Source organism: Myotis lucifugus, unplaced genomic scaffold (genome assembly GCF_000147115.1).
Source record: "Myotis lucifugus unplaced genomic scaffold, Myoluc2.0 scaffold_44, whole genome shotgun sequence".
NCBI lineage: Eukaryota > Metazoa > Chordata > Mammalia > Chiroptera > Vespertilionidae > Myotis > Myotis lucifugus.
This window is the reverse complement of record NW_005871092.1, coordinates 4168533-4192936: the sequence shown is the minus strand read 5'-3', so window position 1 is coordinate 4192936 and position 24404 is coordinate 4168533. Positions and strand designations below refer to the sequence as shown.

The window sequence follows — 24404 nt, the reverse complement described above, 5'->3', positions numbered from 1 at the left end:
CTATCAATTACTTTGTTTTAAATGTGGAGCACTTTGATGGCTTGGGCATGAAAAATTAAGTATAAAAATGCACTATTTTAGAGAAATGGCTGCTTTCCACGGTACATGAAACAGTAGTGATAACAGGCTAAAAAATAATAAAAACTTTGAAATAGAGTTAAAAGATACATGTAACTTTAAAAAAAACATCTTTTTCTACACAGGAAGGTTAAATGGTGAGGCTGACATTTGCATTTGTTAGGTTGTCAACGCTTTCTATCGCATGTGTACAAACAATATCTAAAGATGTCATCTGCATATTTATACCAAAGGAGCCTGTGAACAGGACCTGTCAGTATATTTTAACACCCTTCTAAAACGTCAGCTTTCATCAGATATAAACACAACATGTTTAATTTATTAGTTTGGTCTTAATATAAAAAGTTGACAATCATATGTCACTATAACTATTGATAAGGTAAATAAGGACTACAGGAAAATGTCAAAAAGTTATTGAAATGTTTGCTGAAATACTACATCAACTTGTATTTATCAGCTCTTCTCTGCCAATGACTATGTCAGATTTTCCTACATATGGCTATTTCTGAAAAGATGTACCCAATGGACCATTTCAGAAACTTCATTCTGAAAGCATCTTAATTCCCAGGTATGAGAAATTTAAAAGGAGTCAGAACAGAGGAAGCACATATGGCAACACATGGCATTATTATTTTTCTCCAATAAAGTTAAACAGAAATTGTGCTCAAAGAACAATTCACACTAGATATAACTGTTTGGTTGGAATAGTTATGTTTTGTGTGCCTATCACTTATCATAGATGTTTTTTCAGAAAAAAAGTTTGCTTTAAAATGACACATTCTTAAATTTGATTCAATAGGCACTAACTGAACACCTATTATATACAGCATTTATTAAATACTTCAAAAAACATCAAAGTAGAAGACACTTGAAGATCTTATAATTGAGTTGGAATAATAAAACTTAAGTAAGTGAAAATCCACAAATCATTTCAGCTCTGACATGGAAACAGTGTGTAAGTTGGTCAGGCGATAAACACAAGTGCCAAGGAGCATGGGAAGTAAAGGAAATCTATCATGACAGGAAAGATAATTAGAAAGAACTCCACGAAGGAGATGAATAATGGGCTAGGGATTGTAGAAATGCAAGACATAGCAATACGAGACTAATAGATTCAATTGAGCCAAAAGTTTCAAAGCACACCTATTGTCCTACACTGCATATAGGATGATTTTAAAGTGATGTGAAAACTGTTGCCCATCTTGAAATGCCAAGCATTCCAATTCTCAACATCTTCAGACAACAGAGCTCATTGGCTATCAAGAGCATGGAGGTTGACTCTTGCGTTTCAGAGTTGAAGAAGCTGAGGCACAATGACTGCCCAATGGCACGAAGCTAGTTAGATCCAGAGCTGACACCCAAAGCCAGAACTCTTGACCGTAACCCGCTGTACTTTCCACTGTGTGACATTGCCTCTTGATCCACAGCCTATTTGAAATAAATGGAGGTTGGTTAATGAACTGAGTCCTCTTTGAACTCTACACATTGGAAGTAGCAGAGACTTGGGGGACTTTTTAATGATAAATGCTCTAAAGCAGCGTGATCTGGCAGTGTTAGTGTCACACAGGTTTGATTTCAAGTCCTGGATCCAAATTATGAGACCCTGGAAAAGTGGCTTTGCCTTTCATAACCTTATATGTCTGAATAATAAACTGGTTATGAAGAATAATGAAATACAACATGATAGCTAATCTATCAGAGGCTCTTGGTTGTTAATTTTCTCTTCCTCTAAAATCCCTACCAGTGATCATTCTCAATTGAGTGGTTTTCAGTCAGGGATAATTTTGTCTCAAAGGGACCATTTGGAATATCTGCAGATATTTTTGATTGTCATGACTGGGGTGGGGTGCGAATAGTCTATTGGCACGTAGAGGGTAAAGGCCAGAGAATTGCTAAATGTCCTAAAAGGCACAGGACAGCTTCCCTAACCACAACAAAGAATTATCCACCCCCACATTTCAACAGTACTGAGGTGGAGAAACTGTTCTGGACCAAAGAGAAAGACCACCTATTACCACCAATGTTCAGTTAAAAGAGAGATAATACCTTTTTTGCCCACAAAGGCAAACATATTAACTTTATCAAAGCATCCACATCAATGTAGAAATGCATCAGATTCCCAAGTTTGTGACAAGGAGTACAAAAATATAATTGAGTGAATATTCCTTGCTGTGTAGATTCTTCTGACTATTTGCATGAGATAGATTTGCATGCAAATCTATATTTCCAGACACATGGAAAGATTGTTACCTTAAAATCTACCTGAGGGAGCAATAATTTACTTTAAAAAATGTAAATTTGTGACTCTTTATGGTTTTTATTTTAAATTGGAGGACTGGAAAATTCTTTAGGCAATTTTGGACTTAATGACAATATCAGTTTGAGCTGTGAGATATTTCTTAGTACTACCTGGATTCCACAGACATGAAAAGTTCCAGGATGCAGCAGGAGCAGGCATAACAATGCTGCAGCCCCAACAAACTGGCACCCGAGGCAGTTGCTGAGGGCATCCTCAGCCTTCTGGTATACCTGCTACTTTCCCTCCCTTCCTCTTACACTTAATCTCCCCTACTACTACTTTCTTTCTTTCTCTTTTCATTCCCTGCTGCCTATGCCTCTTGTCACTTGCCAGTGACAGTTGTTTAGCCCCAGTCATGACAACTCAAAAGACAAAATGCCTTGATTTAGTGGCAGGGTTTCAGTAGTGCTTCCTGGAAGATAAGAACGAGATTCCTGGGCACACTTTAATTTTCGCTCTCTGAGCGCCATACCTGAGTAAAAGGATTTTGCAGAGATAGTACTAAAAGAGAGCCTGTTTTAAAAAACATTATCAAGGGCTCAAGAAATATAGCTGTTCATGATTTATTATTCACTGATATTTAAAAATAAAGCTAGTATTTCTAATTTTGCTCTGTTTAAAATCATTCCTCTTCAGAGTAAAAAGGAAACTCTTACTATAAAGGGGCTGTAGTAAATGAATTTGGTCTTGGGAATTTCTCTGAGAAAATGCCACGATAGGGTATATTTTAAATATCGCTATGAGCCACAGTCCATCTATGGCCACCTTCCATTTGAATTAGAAAGCGTAATGTTGCTACTTTGACAGCCTCTGAACAGACTGGGGAAGAGCAAAAGCCCTCTCAGCTATAAAATGCACTGACAGAAATCTCACCCCAAATCCATATTTCCAGATTCATGCAAAGATTATTTCCTTAGAATCCACCCGAGGGAGTAGTAATTAGCCAAAAAGCCATAAATGTATTAATCTTATGATGAAAACACTTTAAAATGACATATTTTCATGAGGATAACCTCTCTGACCACAGAATCTATAGCAAAATAATATGCCAAGAATCTTTAATCAATTCACATATTTTAAAACCCTGAGAAAATAATTATTTTACTTTAAGAAACATAATAAACTTTAAAATTGCAATTAAGACATAGAATAGTATTTGTTTTCTAATCTGAGTTTCTTTTTTACTGCAGTTAAGAAATAATTTAAAAGTTATCTCATAATTAAGAATGCTAAAATGCCATTTGATATAATGATTATAAGATTTAAATTGATATCATAAGCTATGAGTTAAGTTAGGAATTTTCCAACCTGGGCACAAAAGGAACTTCAATTTCCCCCCAAATAAGGGAAATCCTCTACTAATTCTACTATCAAGTTGTAAGTTATTTTCCCCACACCAACGCACTGCTAGCATCATTTGGAACCAACTAGATTTTCTCTCTTTCTTTCTGTTCCAAATTCACTTGGCTGATTGCCAAGAGAAAATATAGACACAGGGGAGGCAGAGAGTAATTCTGTTAAGATCAATGAAGATGTTGGCCATAACAGAATCCTACTTATCCATCACATCCCTACTTCTTTTTCTCTGATTAGAGATTACTGGCAATTTCTTGACAATTCTCGAACAAAATTAAGTTACAATCAGTCTTGCAAGACTTCACAAGGGGGGAGGGGAAAAAAAGAAAGGAAAAATATATGGAGTTTATATATGGCAGTGTCCTAGTGCCCACTGTCTGTTGCCCCCACCCGCCCCGTGCCGTGGACATCTAGGCCCACTCATCATCACCCAAATTCTCAGTGTATAACAATATTTAAATTTTTAATTACAAAGCTATCTGGTTGTTGACTTCAGATATGCAAAAGTCAATTCTTTGTTGATATTAATGGCAATATTTAACAGATCCTATAGAATCTTCCCCCTCTTCTTCTCAATACTGGTATGTTAGGCCAATGATAAAACAGTGCACAGACAGTGACTTCTAATAGTTTCTGGGAAATGCAAGTCGTTAGAAATTAGAAAAGGAATGGGGAGGCTATCCAAAATAAATAATTCAACATATATTTTAAAAGCTAGATGAAAAACTCAGCAAAAATACTACTCTAATTAGTATGATACATACAATAAAATGATGCAAAAAATATATGTAGTATCGTAATTCTTCTACCTTTAATTCTGTCTCTGCTACAACAAAGGTCAAGGAGAAACCTTGCTTGCAAAGATTAATTTCTAAGATGTCTTTGACAAGACAAAATGTGCTAGAAAATAAAAGCAATCCAACTTAGAAGGTCATATCTGAGAATAAGATGGAAGACTTCACATTTCAGTCCTTTGTGTAAGCTACTGAAGCACTGAGAAAGAGGGTGTACATTTTTAGGATATGGAAGGAATCTTTTGACTTTGAAATACTTTAACCTCTGAACTCTTTAATTCTAGGATTACTACCTGTGCCCAGAAAAGTCACAGACTAAAAATCAGTGAAGTTCTCAAAGCATTTGCATATTTATTATCTTATGTGACTCTTATATTTCACCATTAAGTGGGCAAAATTGATATGATAATCCAAATTTGCAGATACAGAAACTGAAGTGCAGAATGAATATGTCATTTTTGAGGTCTGAGGTCTACTGTCCCTGGACTTTTTTCACTATTTCACACTTCCTTTCTTGGCAAAGTGGTCAATGACCAAATTTAGCTTACGCACAATATTAGAAAAATACAAGAAGAACAAACATCTAACACACATACATGATATTTTTAAAGTGTAAATAAAGCCATCACATAGAGGCCCTGGACCAGACCACATTTGAAATGAATAACACTGAACCACGTTCTTTAAAAAAGTAGAAAGAGAAAATTTTAAATTTCATTAAAACTAAAAAGAATAGAAACCTTACAAGACTCTAACCATGGAGATAGTTTTCCCCTTTCTAAGCTTTACGTTAAAAACCACATGTGTCAGCCTGGCCAGTGTGGCTCCATTGCTTGGGCACCATCCCATGAATTGAGAAGTCCCTGGTTTGATTCCCAGTCAGGGTACATGTCCGGGTTGCAGGCTCGATCCCCAGTAGGGGGCTTGCAGGTGGCAGGGGATAGATATTTTCTCTCTCTCTCTCTCTCTCTCTCTCTCTCTCAAATCAATAAAAGCATTTAAAATAAATAAAAGAAAAAACCACCTATGTCCATAAGTAAGAACAACCCTAATATTCAGTTGAAATTCATTTATAGACTAGGTTTATATAAAAAAAAGATCAAAATAAGAAAACAATGAAACAAAAAATGTCAGCCATTGAACATGCACAGATGCAATGTTCCATTATGAAAGGAAAGGGTAAAAAAATCAGGAGACATTAACAAAGGGCACCCTTGTTTTAAAATACAGAATACATTTTAAAGAAACATTTCATTTCTATAATTTCTATATTTTCATTTCACACCCCAGCCAATGCCATGCAATGTGAGTTTCCAAATCATAAAATCTGACCCACTCTCTCCATTTGAAGGATGCAATTACAGGTCAACTTCTTCAAAACCAATAACAGAAATCTCCATTTTCACAGCAGATTTCCAAGTCCAAGACAGCAATGACTTGTTCTAAACAACATTTAACAGAACGAAATGGAGAATGAGAACATTGGGACACCTCCTTAAAACTGTCTGTGATGGAGCTTGAGCTACAGTAGCTTTTATGAATTTGCAAGGACACGAGGAGCCTCAAGAACTAACAAAATGCACTGAGGAGGGAGTCCTGCTTCTTGGTGTTCCCTAATGTGAGCCCCTTAAGAATTTCAGAGGCATTTTTAGCAAAGGCATTTAATCCACGACCTGACGAACTTCTTAAAAGCCAAAGAGCAATTTGACTCCACATTTGTTAGTTGTATTTATTCTTAAATATATTCTTTTCCACTTCGGGGAACTAAAAGACACAAAGTTAAACGAAACAACCTAAGCCAAAAATGAGACTATCTGTACACATGGTCCATTTCCTGAAGGCTTCCGAGGATTTGAAACCAAGAGAAAAGTCTCTGGCGAAATATTTCCTAGCCCTATTTTAACTGCTGGTACAGGAAAGCTCAAAATAGTTGACATAGCAAAAGTCTTCAACCACTATCACACAGTTTCAACCTTCACCCCTGAGATCAGATCGGGCGTGGTCTTGATCACAGGCAGTGCACGCCCTAAAAGCTACGTGCTAGGCCAGAGGTGCCTAATCTGTTGTAAGTTTTGTCCTGCACCTCACAAATGTAGGACTAGATAAAAGACAACAGAAATGGCATAAAAAGCAACTGAGGATTCATGAAAAAGAGGAATGAGAAGTAAAAATCAGAAGCATGATGTGTCATTGCCAGTTGCGAACTTATTTAGCGTAGCGACGCACAAAATTGACACGCTATATTCGGATATTTTTGTTACCCTAGGGCCTAAGTATCAAAGCTTTAGTTCAGTCGATGCTATTAAATAATGCAATTGTGAGTTTCAAGATCCCCAGAACATAAGCTTTAAGAAGGCAATGGACATGTGGGCGTCAGTTCTGTGTGGAGCATGGAGCCGCGGCCACCAGGCCTCTGGCTGCCCCAGCAACATGAACACCGGCATCCCTGTCTCCGCCTTCATGTTTGCATTTACCAGGAGAGTGACAGGCAAGTAGTACTTTGATAAGAGGCATTTCATTCAAAAATCAATTAGCTACCTTTCTTTCCAAGGAATAATGTACCATACATAAAAACTAAGCATGACTCACAGACAAAACCAAGTGTAAGGCTTGAATAGTACTTTACCCAGGGAAATTGAACCAGGGATTCCATAGGTTTTGATAACACAGTCTCTGACCATATATTTACAGAACATCACACTGTTTTTTTGACCACGGGACAGTTTATAAGCAACCATTACAAAGTTTACTATTTATGAGCAAACAATTTAACATTGAAACAGAGCTGGCTTTTTTACTATGGCAATTAGCTTCTTCATGTTCCAAACACCAAATAACATTTTCCCATTAATTTTTAAACCAGTGTGGCTTTAACTTAAAATAAACCGTACATCAAAAGCATGGAAAATAAACAGCCAGGAACACAATTTGACGAATTGGATTTATTTAGTTTATTTATCTAAGCAGGGACCATTGGATCTCTTTAATAGGCTGACAGTTGCACTGGGCTAGTTAATAAAACATTCAACAGTGTTCAGCCAATACAGAAATGCAAATCCCATCAGAAATATTTTATTCATGAGGCAGTAATTTCAGTTACTACCAGTTCCCTTTTTCAAAAAAATGACACTCTGCAAATAAACAGTGCCATCTAGTGACTAATAATGAGGCCAAAGTTGTCACGGGTTTATAATTAACCTTTCAAAATCTTACCTGTTTTTATCTTTCCTCTTTATTTCTTAGGTAAATCAACATAGCTGGACAAAACAAGCCACAGAGAAGTCTATAATAATTTGTTAAGTCATTCAAGAAGGATTACAAGAGAGATATTAAAACCAGTAAACTTTATATAAATTTTTTGTTTTAAAGCAATTGAGCACTATCTCCAGAAAATACACACTGCATCTGCTTAGAACACTCAAACCGCTAGAAATATCAGAAAGTTGTAACAGAAATTTGCTCCTTCTGCCATAAAATGGCACTATAACTTTAATTCCAATGATTACAAAATTAGTAAGGAGGCAGAAAAAAATATTCCAATAAAATCGCAAAATCCAATCAGCAATCTGACACCAATTTTTTAAAAATTACACATACATTCCTATACACACACAGATATATCTATACCAGTACAGACTACGACTCTGCCAATGACTACACTGGGTAGTTAGTTCTGCAGTTCATAAAGCTCTACAGGAGCTAAAGGCAAGAGGCTAAAGCCCAAAGTACGTATCATAAAAACAGTTCCCATTGGAAGGAAGTGTCAGAGCTTCCAGAGTAAAGAAAATCTATTAAGGCCAACCTCAAATTCAGTACATAAGACCAACGACACAATATTTAATATGTACTACTGTTCCATCCAAGTATACACGGTGGGAAGAAGGGTCAAGAGCAAGAACCTTTTGCAGCGTCTTGGATTAGGAGACCAGAGTGACACACAAGCACAGATCAGCCCCCAGGAGGCATCACTTCAGCTGAAAGTAGACTTTGGTCTCTTCCCTATGTGATGTGTCCTTTGAAATTATTGGAGGCTACTTTTGTGAGTACAAGAATTACCAAGGTCAAAGCCTGGAATGAGAAGCCTACAAACAAAGGAGGCCAACTGCATGACAGTTTTCTAACAATTTCACCTAGTGCGACCTTGGGAACCACGGTCTTAAGAAAATATCTGCAAACAGAAAATTATGTATATGCACCTAAATATAGTATGACTTTCTCCCTTAAAGGTCATAGTCATATCCAGATAACTAAAATATTTTTCAGTTTCTGATTAATAAATATTGGAAATGTAAAATGAGTTCAATTTTAGATCAGATATTGAGAGCCGGGCATATTTGCTAGCCTTACCAACATTGATATGGTATCTCCCATGGACGAATATCTTAAAAAAACAACTCAGTTGTATCTAATTCCAGAGTTGTAAAATCCCCATAATGGCAGTTAATAACAGCATCTTTCTCATATAATTGTGGACTGAATGAGTAATGCATATAAAGTACTTAGCCCTGGTTTGCCTATGATTTTTATTTCTGAAATCACATTCTAAAGCAGAGAAGATATGGAGAAATAAAACCAAAAATGATTTGATGAGACACAATAAAAATGTAATTCCAAGGAATATTTTAATAATAGCTATAATGTTGTTGATACCCCTTGATTCAGGAACCTGCCTTCTGAGAAATGATAAATTGCTTTTTTTAAATGAAAGCAATCCTGTTCTAATATGCTGACTGTAACACAATAAATTATGGAGGGAGTAAATGGAAATATATTAGGATTCAACAAAAGATGTACTCACATCACTGATTGAAATATTATGTAACCATTAAGATGATTAAGAATTTATAGAAAGGGGAAATACCAATGTTAGAATCTGTGCTTTAAAAAAAAGGTAAAAAAATGTGGATAGAGTAACACCATTATTATGTAAAATAAAACAATAAATTATGCAAGAGAGAAGGGAAGGGAAGATTGCAAGGAAACAAATCAAATGTTAAAATGTGGATCTTTGGGGGTAACAGAGCTAAGGTGATTTTTTTCTTCTTTCCACCCTCTAGGAATATTCATTCCACAATAAGCAGGCATTATTTTTACAGAGTTTCAAACAACATAATCTTTTAAATGGAAAACATATTTGTTAAGTGCACTTAGAGGAGGGAAATTTCTTTTCTGAGACAGCTCTGTCCAGGCTGTCTTCCTTCTTTCTTTCTAGAATGCATTTACTAGTATGTCCCTGAAAGAAAGATCAAGCTAATGCTACAACTATAACCACAGACATCAACCCAGTCTTTAAAACATGCTTTCTTGGTTTTCTACAGCTTCCACAGAATATACGTAAAATATCCCAGGAATCAGAACCGAAAAGATAAAATGTAAACAGGAGCATCACGTTCTTGACTTTTCAACAAAAGCCAAAATTTAAAAGACTTAAAAAGAAATAGAATATGGGTACTGGCTTCATTCATAAACTCAGATGCCCAAGTTGTCCATTCACCCGTTAAAAGAGAGCGCAGGTAGCAGCAGTAAAAGCTTCAAGCTGTTCCACAATATCCTTTGAACCCTGACCTAAGGGACCAACTCCGAGAGTCTGGAGAGTCTGCAGGTAGCTGGTTTCTAGGTCCATTCAGCCTCACTGCTGAGACGGTCAATAGAAGTGTCATTCTCTGATGTAGACAGCTCTGCACTAGGAGCTGGTCTAACAATCACATCACATAGCCTGCCAAACAGGGAAAGGACAGCATTCGGGCACCACTGACCTGGGATAGAAGTGAACTTGAGACTGCGGCTAAAAAGCCCTACTTCTAACATTTGTTACAATCTAATCCTCCACGCCAAATCCTGGAGGTGTGTATGTAAGTCTTAAAGGAAGTTCATCTTTGCTACAAGAAAAAAGAAATACGCAACTACCCACATTAACCACAAGATGGGGCTAGCATCATAGGACAAGATCAGAGTTGTAAAAGGCATTCAACACACAGCGTTCTCACAACTTTAGGGACCTTATCCTGGTGCATCGCGTACTTGTTTCTTTCTTTTTCAACTTACTGGGACGTGCTCAAATATTTTATAGAACACTTGTGTTTTTCGTTGATTGGTTTGTACACGTTTGGGTTTTTTTGTTTGTTTCTTTTGTTTGATTTTATTTTCTTAAGAAGCAAAGTCTTAAACTTGGAAAATCCTCAACTATATTTCTTCCCCTATTAGCTGGTTCATTTTCCTGGAATGCCCTGACATGGCCATCTCCAAGCTAACCTCACATAAACATTGAAGGAAGAAATTACAAAAACAGCTTAAATGTGTAAATTCTAATTTTTTTAAAGTTTTCAAATACATAAAGAGGCTATTAAATTGACTTTTATGGAAACGTGAAGCAGGAAACAAAGAATCAACGAGAGAACACTAGAATATGTGTTCAGGTTACATGATTCTGGCCCTGACTCTAAACCGCAGCGTGACTTTAAGGTTAAGTCACTTGGTCTTCCTGGTCCTTTGTTTCCTCACTAAAAAATAAAGTGACTGAATTTAACTTCTCTGGTCCTAATATTCTTAACTTACTCTGCGACTATAACAAGCCAAAAATTAAAAATGTTAGGTAAGCCCCAGCTGGTTGGGCTCAGTGGATAGAGCAATTGGCCTGTGGACTGAAGGGTCCCAGGTTCTATTCCGGTCAAGGGCACATGCCCAGGTTGGGAGCTTGATCCCCAGTAGGGGGCGTGCAGGAGGCAGCTGATCAATGATTCTCTCTCATCATTGATGTTTCTATCTCTCTCTCTCCCTCTGAAATAAAAAAATATATATTTTAAAAAATTAGGTTATATGAGGCTAAAAGAATGGAATTAGGCAAGTGAACTGAGTCATCATAAGTAGCAACAACGTAAAAGGGTTAGAGATGACCACTGCCTTCCCCAAGCTTCCCACAGTTATAAATACAAATTATAACCTGAATTTCAAAATCTCTTAGGTAGGTATTTATTCAGTTACAAATTAAATTCTATGATAGGTCATTGTAAACAGCAGACTATTACTTTTTCATTCTCAGATGTACACAATTATCCTCTACAGTGGTTCTCAACCTGTGGGTCGCGACCCCTTTGGGGGTCGAACGACCCTTTCACAGGAGTCGCCTAAGACCATCGGAAAACACATATATAATTACATATTGTTTTGTGATTAATCACTATGCTTTCATTATGTTCAATTTGTAACAATGAAATTGGGGGTCACCACAACATGAGGAACTGTATTAAAGGGTCGCGGCATTAGGAAGGTTGAGAACCACTGCTCTAAGGATTAATAAACAGTAAGACTACACTGAACTTTCATGCCAGTCGTGACAGGAGGAATTGGTCAAGGCTAACCTCTCCACTCTGAACAACTATAAAAATGGACAACATGTATAAAGGAATTGTTTTCAAAAACTGGACAACAGGATCGCAGTCCCGGGGAGAAGGGGAACACCTGAAATGAGCCCTACAATCGCATGGCTCTTAACCATGCAGGCTCTTTCCAGACGACAGCACATGGGGTGAAGCCCAAATGGAACACAGACGTCGCTGAGCTCAGGAGGCAGACGTGCAGCTTGGCCCTGCTGAGGTGGATGGCATTGAGCAGGGTGATGGGAAGAAGGCAGCCACCCACAGAAAGAGCTTCAGAAATCTATAAAGGGGTCTCTTTAAGCCTCTGGCTGAAAATGAGCTTGCATATGCAGACGGCAAGCTCTCCTGAGGTCTTGCAGAGAACAGGCATTGGGGAGCTATGGAGAAAAGGGTGATTCCAGAGGTCACCCGAAGCAGGCAGACAGAATTCTGACCAAAGGGTAGAGCAGTCACTGAATGCTCCAGTCATCAAATGGATCCTGAGAAAGGCCCGTCAAAAGCAGAACTGCGCTAGACACGTCTTAACATCACTGAACAATAGCCTTGAAAGGATTGATCTGGTCTGTTCGGAAATCATCTGTTTTCCCAAATAAAGCTCTGCAGTCTCCAAAGCATGCACTGTCAGCAGAGGTGCTAGCATGCCCATGGAGGCAAAATCTGGTTCTTGGGAGGATGGAGAATCTTACATTTTACACAGATGTGTGGTCCTCCAAAGGGCCACTGCACATGAGCAGACATAGACATGCAAACATACAGAATATCTGGTAGTAACATTTCATGGGGGAGGAGAAGGAAGGGAAATTATTTTTTAAAAGTCTAAAAATGTTCCTTAGAAGTGTAATGTAATAATGGAAAAAGATTTAGATGCACTGCTCTAAAGGAAAATGACAGCCCTAGCTGGTTTGGCTCAGTGGATAGAGCATCAGCCTGCGGACTGAAGAGTCCCAAGTTCGATTCTGCTCAAGGGCACATTCCTGGGTTGCGGGCTCGATCCCCAGTGTGGGGCATGCAGGAGACAGCTGATCAATGATTCTCTCTCATCACTGATGTTTCTATCTCTCTCCCCCTCTCCCTGCCTCTGTGAAATCAATAAAAATATTTTTTTTTTACAGGGGCATGTACCTGGGTTGCGGGCACATCTCCAGTAGGGGGTATGCAGGAGGCAGCTGATCGATGTTTCTCTCTCATCAATGTTTCTAGCTCTCTATCCCTACCCCTTCCTCTCTGTAAAAATCAGTGAAGTATATATTTAAATATATATATATATATATATATATATATATATATATATATTTTAGAAAAAGGAAAATGACAAAATCTACGCTTTAACAACACATGATCCACAATACTGAGCACAGGATAATCAAATTACTAGACATGTGAGGAAGCAATGGAACAGAATAGAAATCCTGGGAGTTGACCTAGATTTCATCCAGCAGGCAATGAAGACTGTGGACAGTGGGACATATTCAGATCAGTGTGTGAGAATTCTGAAACGCTGAAGAGGGTGGTTTAAGTGGGAGAGGAACAAAAGGAGGAGAGGCTACTACAGCATCCAGACTGAGGAACATGAAGGTTGCCAGCAGTGGAGGTGGGACAGGAGACAGCTAAGTGGCAGAATGGTTAATTCGCAATAACCAACTGGATGTGCAAGGTGATGGAAAAGGGAAAATCAAAACGAGAACTCGGAATTGACGAGTACTTGTCAAACTGAAGTGTTTATGTTGAATGGATTCTGGGAGAAGTATCCAGCAAATACTAAGAAATAGGCATCTCAGAGGTCTGAGTTAGAAATGCAGTGAGTAAGTGAGTGAGAAGCAGCCTGAAGAACCCAGGGAAGGCTAGGGCCATCTTAACTATTTTTAAGTGAACAGATCAACAGTGTTAAATGCATTCACATCATTGAGCAACCAATCTCTAAAAGTTTTTTTTTTGTAAAACTGAAACTCTATACCCATTAAGCAGTAACTGCCCATTTCCCCCCACAGTCTTGCTGACTTTTGCAACTTCCACATTCTTGGCTAATCCTCTGAATCATGGACGAACTTCTTGAGTGTCCTCATCACACCTTGGTGACATCACCCTGAGCCCAGAAGGGCATCCTGGGTGAGGGGTCAGGGTGGGGGAAACTGAGTCACTGGTCGTCCATGATTTCTTATTGCTCCTGCAGTACACTGGCAGTGTGTGCTTACTGATATGCTGGAAGGCCCGGGTTCTCACTGCACCAATCACAAAGGATTTCTGTCTGCAGCCGACGACACTCCTACCAAGGCTATGAACCTGTCCTCTACGGCCTTGAGGCCCAGCACTGATTTGGCTTACTTATCGGTGCAAGTCCTTCCAGCATCTGTTTCCAGAATAGGGAGGTTTCGTCCATGTTGAAGATTTGCTCTGGCAGGTCCTTTCCCTCCACAGTCAGCTTAGCTAGAGTTGCCAACAATCCTTCAGCTGCCTTCTCACCAGCACCTGCTGACTCAGCACTCACTTTCACGTTACGTAATGAGTAACAGCTCTTGAACTGTGTAAACCGCCCAGAGTAGCAGTAAACTCATCATCACAGCCAGGTCCAGCCTCATCATTCAACACTGCAAACAAACTTTCCGCTTTGGCCGTGACGGTCCCGATGCTGAGAGGGACAAGCTGCTGTCTGGTCCTCCCTCCAGGGCATTAGAAGTTTCCCCATGTCTGACACAGGCCCTTCTCTAATTTTGGTTAAGTCTCATTGCCTTCAATGAAGCAGATGCTTTAATAGCTCCTGTCACTTTGTTCTGTTCTGAGAGATCGTAGCACTGGTGGCACTGGGAATGCCTGACGAGAGCAATAGCCACCACTGATTTTCTACCTTCATAGTCCTTACTCACTTTAATTTTGACTTCAATCAGTCCACAGGGCCTCTTACTGGCAACATTAGCAATGGGTTTTGTATGCTTAGGGGCACGATGAATGAAACAACATGAGATTAAATCAAGCACAAGAGAAAATGATGTAACCAGGAGATATGCAGTAAACATGGGATGTATGAGGCTGTTTCGAACATAGCACAGCAGTTTCACAGCAACCTTTTTTTTTAATGTAAGTACAAAAAGTACGCTCTAAAATTATAATAAAAAGTACACTATAGTATATGCCTAAACCCGTAACATAGTCAGTTGTCATTATCAAGCATTACGGACCGTAACTTATATGCAATATACTTTTATATGACTGACAGTGCAGTACATTTTTAAAAATATCACCACAAACACGAGAGCAAGGTATTGAATGGGGACATTATGACACCATTATTACAACAGCATTAGGCAATAGAATATTTTCAGCTTGATTACAATCTTATGGGACCACCATTGTATATGACTAAACATCATTAGGCGACACGTGATTATATAATTTCAGGACATTTATGAGTCTCTCAAGTCTATCTGTGAATATTGCAAACTTTGTTAGGCCTGAAATTTGGTTTCAAAATTCTAATAAATGGTAAATACCAGGAAATACTATCCAAACTCAAAGGACCACCTAGTTTGGATATGGAGTCATGAATCCAGTATCCCTTGAATTCCATCATTCGCTAGCTCTGTGAACATTTTTAGGTCCAGGGTCACAAACAATGAAAGGCATTGCTTGTCTTTTGCACAACCTCCTGAAGACGACACACTTAATGCTGAGTGAGGCGAGGCATGTGGAGGAAATGTCAGAAGACATAAATAAAAATTCAGTATAAAGATCAGGAAATATGACAAGGATGGGATTTGACTCACAAAATCTGTTTCAAGTTTTCCCATTTCTTGCTTGTAGCTTCTCATTCTGTTGCTGTACATTCCTCGACTTTGGGGTGGTATCTCTCGGACTTCCAAATCCATCTGCTCAAGCTGACAGGGTGAGAGCAAAACGTCATTGAAACCATATGCTTACTCTTTATTTGACCAGATGTTTAGAGCGGAAAGGATTTCATTTCAATTCTTCACTTTACAGTTGAGGAACCAGGTCCAGGGAGTTACCCGCCTGGGATCAAATAATATTGGGACTACGTTTGTGCTTAATTTTTGTTTAGGTGAACAAATAGTTAGAGTGCTTGCCAAGTGAGACATAGAGCACCAAAGTACTTACTTTCTCAGGAATTTCTATTAAAACATGCATTAATCCAAACATCCTTAATAATAATGATTTTAATATGCTTGAAGTATCCCATCATTCAGTCCAACCTGGTCAGGTGTTTTGACCCCAAACCACCAGGACTATGGGAAATAAACCAAACCATTATTTCCAACCTTAAGCACACAGTGTCTGCCCAGCCTCAGTCATTTGGTAAAAATTCTTCCAGAAAGTCTTTTCTGATTAGGAAAATCACATACCAACCAACATGTGATCTCAACCTGCAGCTTCACTTCTTACACTTTATTACCATGTTGATTTGGAGTTAAATGGATACAGTAAAATGTTAAATTATACCAAGCTCACTGAAATCACAGCAGGGCACTTTTTAACAACCTGTCATCATATAACACTTCAAATACAACACATGAGCATCTAATGGGAGGCAGTACAGAAATATTATGATGGCTAAGAAGACAGGCTTTTAAGTCAGATGCCTGCACTCACACTCATTTAGGACCACAACGCAGTAACAAGTTAAATCATACTTGCAATATCTGGCTTTTAAAACAAAAAAGTGGGATACAATACTTTTTTCCCCCTGTGAATGTATTTATATTAAAAAAAAATAGTGGATGACTTAGAGCGCTGGGTTTAGCATATACGAGTATAGATACAAATTCTTATTCTACCACTTACTGGATGTGGACCTCAGACCAGCTACTTAATCTTTCTAAGCCTCAGTATTCCCATCTATAAAATGGGGGGAGGTGCGTAATTACATTGTTGAAAATCACTCCTCCATGGTTTTCTCAGGCTCCTGTAAGTCTTGCTGGGCATGCCAAGAATGCAAGGCCCTAACCACTCTTTTCCCTGGACATTTCTCAAGGTAGTATTTGCAGGGAGCAATGCTGGGAGAGGAACTTCTGGGACAGAGGGAAGGCTTGCTTACAGGCTGCTGTAAAGCAGTATGCTTCCCAGGCTCCATGTTCCTCGCCTGTAAGACATCCTATTGTATGTGTGGGCATACATCTGGGCCACCTCTGCCACTCCTGTGGGAATTGGGCTCAGGGAACTCATACAAGGATGCTCAAACTCTGGCAGCTGCTTTCGCTGTGAGTGATAAAAGTCTTTTGTCTCTGACCTCAGAACCTAATGTCTTCTATTAGCATCCATGAAATTGTGGCAAGCTCGCTTATTAGTGAGCAAGTAGGAAAAAATCTCAGATCCTTAACAGTTTTTGACAAATAGCACTTGTCTCCTGGAGTTTTTATAAAAATTAATATTATTAATATTATAAAACAAGTAATATGCTTATCCCAGTGTCTGGTACCCAGTATGCCTTTAACAAGCATTGGCTATTGACGCTATTATAAAATGTATTATTAAGGAATAAAAATTAGAGCTGGATATTTAATGAATCACCTTTATTAAGAAAAACAAAATCCCAAGGAACTATTAAATTCTCTTCAATTTGAAAACGAATGAATTTTAAATTATAAAATGCTAATTAGTCATTTTACATTTCTGCAATAAAACAGGCTAGTGAAAGGCATCAGCTTAAATGACTCTGGTCGTGTGTTAAAATATATTACCGAGTCTGTACATACCAGTTCTTTTGCTTCTTCAAGCTGTTTCTCCACATTTGCAACCATCTGTTTCTTCTCATCTGAAACAGACAATAATATCAGAAAATTGCTAAGAAGATATATAAATTTAATATTTAAAAACTTCTATTTTTCTATACCTTTTTCCTTTCTGATCAATCAAATTGAGAATTACCATACCAGGCAACTGGCCATATCATTCTTTGGTGGGTTAGAAACCACTCTAAAGCCACTAATTCTAGGCTATCTAGAAATACATAATCTTATGGAGTACCTAGTGATTAAGGGATGCCATAACAGTTTAAAAAGAAACCAAAAATTATTTTGTTCTTTAGAAGAGACTGTGTCAACAATAGCAGTTGTAGTGGTGGCATGAAGAATCTGCAAACTCTTCACTATAATGAATTGGGAATAACTGATTTACAGATACAAGTTAAAAGTCACAGGCAAAAGCAATTCCTAAAACTGGACAAAATCTTTTTTTTTAAATATATGTTATTGATTTTTTTACAGAGAAGAAGGAAGAGGGATAGAGAGTTAGAAACATCGATGAGAGAGAAACATCGATCAGCTGCCTTCTGCACACCCCCCACTGGGGATGTGCCCGCAACCAAGGTACATGCCCTTGACCGGAATTGAACCTGGGACCCTTCAGTCCGCAGGCCGACGCTCTATCCACTGAGCCAAACCGGTTACCGCTGGACAAAATCTTAACAATCCCCAGTGTGGGGTGTGCAGGAGGCAGCCTATCAATGATTCTCTCTCAGCATTGATGTTTCTATCTTTCTGTCCCTCTCCCTCTGAAATCAATAAAACAAACAAACAAAGATTATATAAATAATTAAAAATAAAATAAAACTGTACTTCCGTTAACACTAAAATTGGGTGTAATGGAGGAAATACTTGAAGTTAGGGCTACTGATTCCAAACCCAAAGTCACTAACTACTCACTGATTATGGAATATTGGGTAAGAACAGTCTGTACTCTCAAAAATGGAGATGAAAAATGCCCACTGCATTATCTTTAGTTTAAACAAGCTGATACAAGTGAAATTACTTTTAAACTGTGAAGTGCTAAGTCTCTGTATGTGGTTTATTCAAACTCTACCAAAACCAAGTTGTAACGGAACTGGAATCCCCTTTTTCGGGAGAGACACATCCTGGCAGGTATTTTCAGAAAATGCTCCCCACCCCACCCCCATTCCAAACCATTTTTTCTGAGACTGCACTTACGTTTTGTGCTAACCAAATTTATTGAACATGTATCGTTTTTGTCTGCCTAGCACCCTTCTTTTCTCAGGCAATAACCCCCACTCTTTATAAAAAATATATATTTTATTGATTTTTTACAGAGAGGAAGGGAGAGAGATAGAGAGTTAGAAACATCGATGGGAGAGAAACATCGATCAACTGCCTCCTGCACACCTCCTACTGGGGATGTGCCTGCAACCAAGGTACATGCCCTTGACCGGAATCGAACCTGGGACCTTTTAGTCTGCAGGCTGACGCTCTATCCACTGAGCCAAACCGGCTAGGGCAACCTCCACGCTTTTGAGGCTCTCCTCCACCACACAGGTCAGTGGGAGATGCTGTCTCTTCCTATGACCCTGCCTCTTCAGTCACAGTGACTTGGCAAACGATGGGCTCCTCATCCCAGCTAGACCAATCCTAGTAGCTCAATCCAAGCTGACCAAGCAAAGTGCAGGAGCCGTGGAGAAGTCTTTTCCTCTCCCTTGGTAGAGTTACGAGAACAGGCGTTTAGAAGCTGTTAAAAAGCAAGCGTCAGTGGTTGAAAATGCGTCAGTGGTTGAAAATGAAGCCTACCTTTAGAAAGAAACAAAGCTGAGAGGTAGAGCGATAGGACAGAGGGGACAGACAGACACAAATGGATTAGACAGAGTTAGTTAATTAGTTTCTGGTTCCAGATAATTCTGAAATAGATTTTGCTTGACTTTTCACGGTTAAGTTCCTTGAACAAACAAGTTTCTTTTTCTTTATTTAAAGTTGAGATTCTGTGACAAGGAACCCGATGATTACTGACTGACTCATACAACAGACTAGAAAAGTTGTGAAGCTTGAGATGGGTATAACACCTACTAGCTAAACAGCCCTTCAGAAGGACAGCCAACACCAAGTGGGGAGAGAGTAGCTGTCACATGGGTTTTATGCGTGCACTCCAGCCCATGCCATTGACTTCCAGGACTAACGGACACCAGTATTTCTCATTAACAATGGAAAACAAAACAAGCAGCCCCCCCTCGACCTCTAGTCTCCTTTGCTACTAACATCTCTCTCCTTCCAGCTACATTCACATTTCCCTCCCTCCTCCCCCACTCCTCCCTGTAATCCCACCCACACCCCACCATTCTACTGTGATGACTCTCACAAGACTAATGACCTTTGTTTGCCCAAACTAATGGACATTCCTTGGTTCTATTTTTATTTAATCTTGTGGCATCTGCCATTATGCTCCTCCCATCCTGCCACTTTCTCCTCTCCTGGCCTCAGCGACACCCTGACTCTGTGACTCTCCTGAACACTCACTTCTATCTCTGCGTCCTCTGCTGGGCACCCTTTCCTCAGCCCATCCTCTAACCACCGGTGTTCCTCAGAGTCTAGCCCTTGCTTTCCCCCCACCCCCCCACCCCATGACTATCATCTATGCCCTTGGCAATTTCATCTGCTCCCATTTATTTACTATCTCATTATCTATTTGTGATGCTAACTTCATCATTAATCCTGATATATTTGCAGGACTCCACACCTTTAATGTCAATGCCTATGCCCACCTCCACTGTGATTACCTGGCAAATTGCTATTCAACACTCTATTCAGAAATCAGTACCTCTAGGAAGCCTTTCCTAACCCAACAAAGTTAACCACTTTCAGTTACATAAAACACCTAAACTTTTACCTAATCTTAGTGATTTCTCTCTCACCTCTACCGGTCTGATTTACCTTCTACCTTAGAGGCTCTCGGAAGACAGGAACTGTGTCTTAATCATCTTTATAGTCCTACAATCCAGCACTGAGTCTGGCATATAATCAGTTCTTGAAAAATATTAAATTCAATAACTAATGTAGGCCAGCCCGGCCAGTGTGGGTCAGTGGTTGAGGGTCGACCTATGAACCAGGAGGTCACAGTTTGACTCTTGGTCGATTCCCACTGTGGGGTGTGCAGGAGGCAGCCGATTGATGATTCTCTCTCATCAATGATGCTTCTATCTCTCTTGTCCTCTCCCTTCCTATCAGAAATCAATAAAAACATATTTAACCATTTGTACACCATAAGCATCTATAGATGCAAGCAGCGGAAATTTTTAAATTAAATTCAAAATATTGTGGCAGTTAACTGGTTAAAAAAAATTATGGCTTCTTCCATACATAGCTTATGTCTGATCTCCAAAAGACTCCAGGGCTTAGCATAACTAATCAGCTAGACTTGAGCATCTCCTCCCGGAAGGGACACTGTCTGGCCCCACCACTCCACTGACTCCCTCCTTAATAGCCAGTTAAAACCCAATTCCAATTTCATATCCTAAAGCCCCTGAGCAGTCGTCTCCTTTCAAGTGTAGGTGTTCATCCAGAAAGATTCATCTCACTCTAGTCTAGGCACAGACAGGAAGCAAGAATTGAGGCCCAAGGTTCCTTTAAAAGTTCAATTAATATAACAAAGTCTGGGGAGCTGAGTCCTGCCAGCTTTTGCCTTCAGCAGTAGCAATAACATCCATCACTAATGGCTAATTCAGGTATTTTCTACAAAGGAAAAAATGTGCTAGTATGTCACATGTTTTATTTCATCTGATTTTTACAACATTGTAACTTTGAAACTAATACCCCTTTCTTCCCCCGTTTTACAGATGGAGGAAGCAGGCTTAGAAAGACCAAGCAATTTGCCCATTTGCCAATTTACATCTGGTCAGTAGCAGAACTGGGACTCTAAACAGATCTGATGCCATGTGTGACTCTTAACCAATTTGCCATAATACCTTTCTTGGTCTTTCTGATTTACAGCCACAAAGTGAATGGTGAGGTATGCAACTAACTGCATGAGAACATTTTATTAGGTCCTTCAGGCCTGTTGTAATGGAACCTCCACACCTATATAGGGTCCCTCTAACTTAGAATTCATCACCAGAGGGAAAAGAACTCTACAGTTAGTATTAGTAATGGTTTCCACTCATCCATTTCCCTGGCTTTACCACAGAACACTAATCATTAAAATCAAGTTTCAAATACAGCGTCATAGAGCATTGCCTAAGAACGGACTGATCCATCTCGTTAGTCTAATTTATAAAGTTAGTTAAGATTCAAACACTTTAGTGTAAGAGCAAAGTCTTTTTATTGTTGAAAACATATCACAGAGCAATCAAATTTCTGTTTTAAAATAAAGTTTTAAAATATTTAGTCTTTTCTATTCTCTTTGGAAGTAACACGTTAATACATTGTACATGCACAGCAGAGTGGATTTAATTGCCACCAGTCCTACTCACTCGACTTCAATTTAAATACTAAGTTAATATGTTGAAGAATGAACTGCTTTGACCAAAAAGTTTGCTCTAACTTTTAACCTTCTTAACTGAAGTAAATTATAGTTCCTCTCCTCTGGGTCAACCACCAATGATGCCCAGAGAAAGAGATTATAGTTACTTTTAATCATATTGTTTTTCCATATTAATTTCAGTTAGTTCATAGACATACATCTGAAATTCATTACTACCTAGATATACTTTCATTTTTTCTATTTATCAATTAGAAACAGATTATGAAGTGAGCAAGCACAAGTAATTATTAAGAGGGAAACCACTGCATTTTTAGGAATAACTAGTATCAATTATTCAAGTCAGCAAGCATTCTTCCAGTGCCAGACATACCGTCTCCTTTCAATTCCAATATATCTGCCGAGTTTGGGCCTCACATTATTCGAGAGCTAAGGAGAGTCAAGGCTTTATTTTTAAGATACTTAATCCCAATGTTTCCTTCTGTGTGGTAAGAATGGTTACATTAAAATTTAAAGACAAGAAAAAATAAATTCTTGGAAATAATTTTTACAACTTTGAACTCAGGGATGACTTTATTACTTTATAACACAGCTTCCCAGTACAAAAGCAATTCTCCCAAACAACAACAACAACAACAAAGTGTTTCTACTGCTAAAACTATTACAATTTAAAATGAGCAAAAATCTAACTGAAACCACAAATCCTCACATTCTGAGGCTCTGGGACTGATGTCAAAGGAAGGAATCTCCAACAGCAAAGACAACAAAAATCAAGATGGTCTTGGGCAGTGGAGAAAAGCAGAACTGAAGAGAAGAGGCGAGGTGATGTATCATGAAGTGGTGAGGCCATCAGCCACTTTCTCCACAAAAATCTCTGAGGCAGCAGAGCTCGGTAGTATATGCTACCTTGGGTCTCTCCTCTTGTTCCCTCACTTGGACTCAAAAACCTCTTTAGGACATCATCCATCTCCTGCAGAACTAACTGGGACTTCAGGAGATGAGTGGGGTATAAGTTCAGAGATCCTGGCTTCAAGCAAACATCCCTATTAATAGAAATAGGTGGGGGAAGAAAAACAAAGAAATAAAGGAAAATATTATTTATAAACACATAACTTTGGGGGGAGGGGAGGGAAGGGAAGAGGAATAACAACTTAGGTCCAGGGGAAATTATTGCTGGCCTCAAGGACTGACTAACAAGGTGAGACAGTGAGGTTGAGCACCAGTTCATGTATCAATGAACACGCCTTTTCCTACACTTTACACCCAGAGCTGAGGTAGGCCCAAGTCTAGCATCCTAATGATAGTTCAATTTCCCTAAACAACTAAGCCAAAAAGTAACAATCTTATCTGCAAACTACCACTTCAAATTAAATCTGTATTTAGAGAAAGATAAATCCTAAAACAATGTCTTACAAAAATCACAAAGTAGCCCGGCTGGGGTGGGTCAGTGGTTGAGCATTGACCTATGAACTAGAAGGTCACAACTGATTCCCTGTCAGAGCACATGCCCTGGTTGCAGGCTTGATGCCCAGTGTGGGCCGTGAAGGAGGCCGCTGATCAATGATTCTCTCTCATCATTGATATTTCTCTCTCTCTCTCCCTCTCTCTTCCTCTCTGAAATCAATTTTAAAAAATCACAAAATATCACATTTATATATTTGCTTATTCAAATATCTGATCTCAGCCCCTTCTAAATAAATGCCAATGAATCAAACATACTAGTAACTCCCACTTTCACACAGTTGACAGTCTAGCATAAAAGAAAGATGTGCTAAAAAAAAAAAAAACAACAACAAACACAACAACACAAAAATAAAAACACGTCTGGATGGAAATTGTGGAATTTTAAACGTGAGAGAAATTGTCCTGTACCAAGTTTTTCATAACATTGGCATATGGTCCCCCCAACCCCAAGAAGGACGAGAAATAATAAATGGAGTTGGGGCTACGAAAAATACAAAAGATAGTAGCAGCTAACACCGAGGAAAGACTTTCCATATGTGAAATAATTTCATCTTTCCAACAACCCTATGAAAGACCTACAATTCTCTCCATTTACCAAGAAGGAAAGTTGAAAGAGGTTAAGAAACTTGCCTAAATGTCAAAACTTCTAAGTAGCAGAGGTGGGATTAGGCACCATGGCTCTTAACCCTGTTTTGCTGCATATAATACTGCTGTCATCACTAATACAACAACGTCAGACCCCTCATCTGCGTACATTCATTCATTCATTTTTTAAAATATATTTTATTGATTTTTTACAGAGAGATAGGGAGAAGGATAAAGAGTTAGAAACATCGA

At 38.8% G+C, this 24404-nt stretch overlaps 1 protein-coding gene across 4 annotated transcripts in view; it reads right to left on the bottom strand.

Annotated features, from left to right (window-relative positions):
* The window catches only part of VTI1A (vesicle transport through interaction with t-SNAREs 1A), a 306175-nt gene that overhangs the window by 280905 nt on the left and 866 nt on the right, over positions 1-24404 (bottom strand). For 3 of the 4 annotated variants that reach the window (XM_023753363.1, XM_006088135.3, XM_023753364.1), the window contains exons 2-3: positions 17606-17664; positions 15662-15772 (exon numbers count right to left, since the gene is read on the bottom strand). In XM_023753363.1, the coding sequence (XP_023609131.1) occupies positions 15662-15772; positions 17606-17664 (170 nt within the window). Of the gene's footprint in view, positions 1-15661; positions 15773-17605; positions 17665-22647; positions 23147-24404 lie in introns of those variants that run through there. The other variant, XR_002829087.1, reaches the window with a different exon arrangement.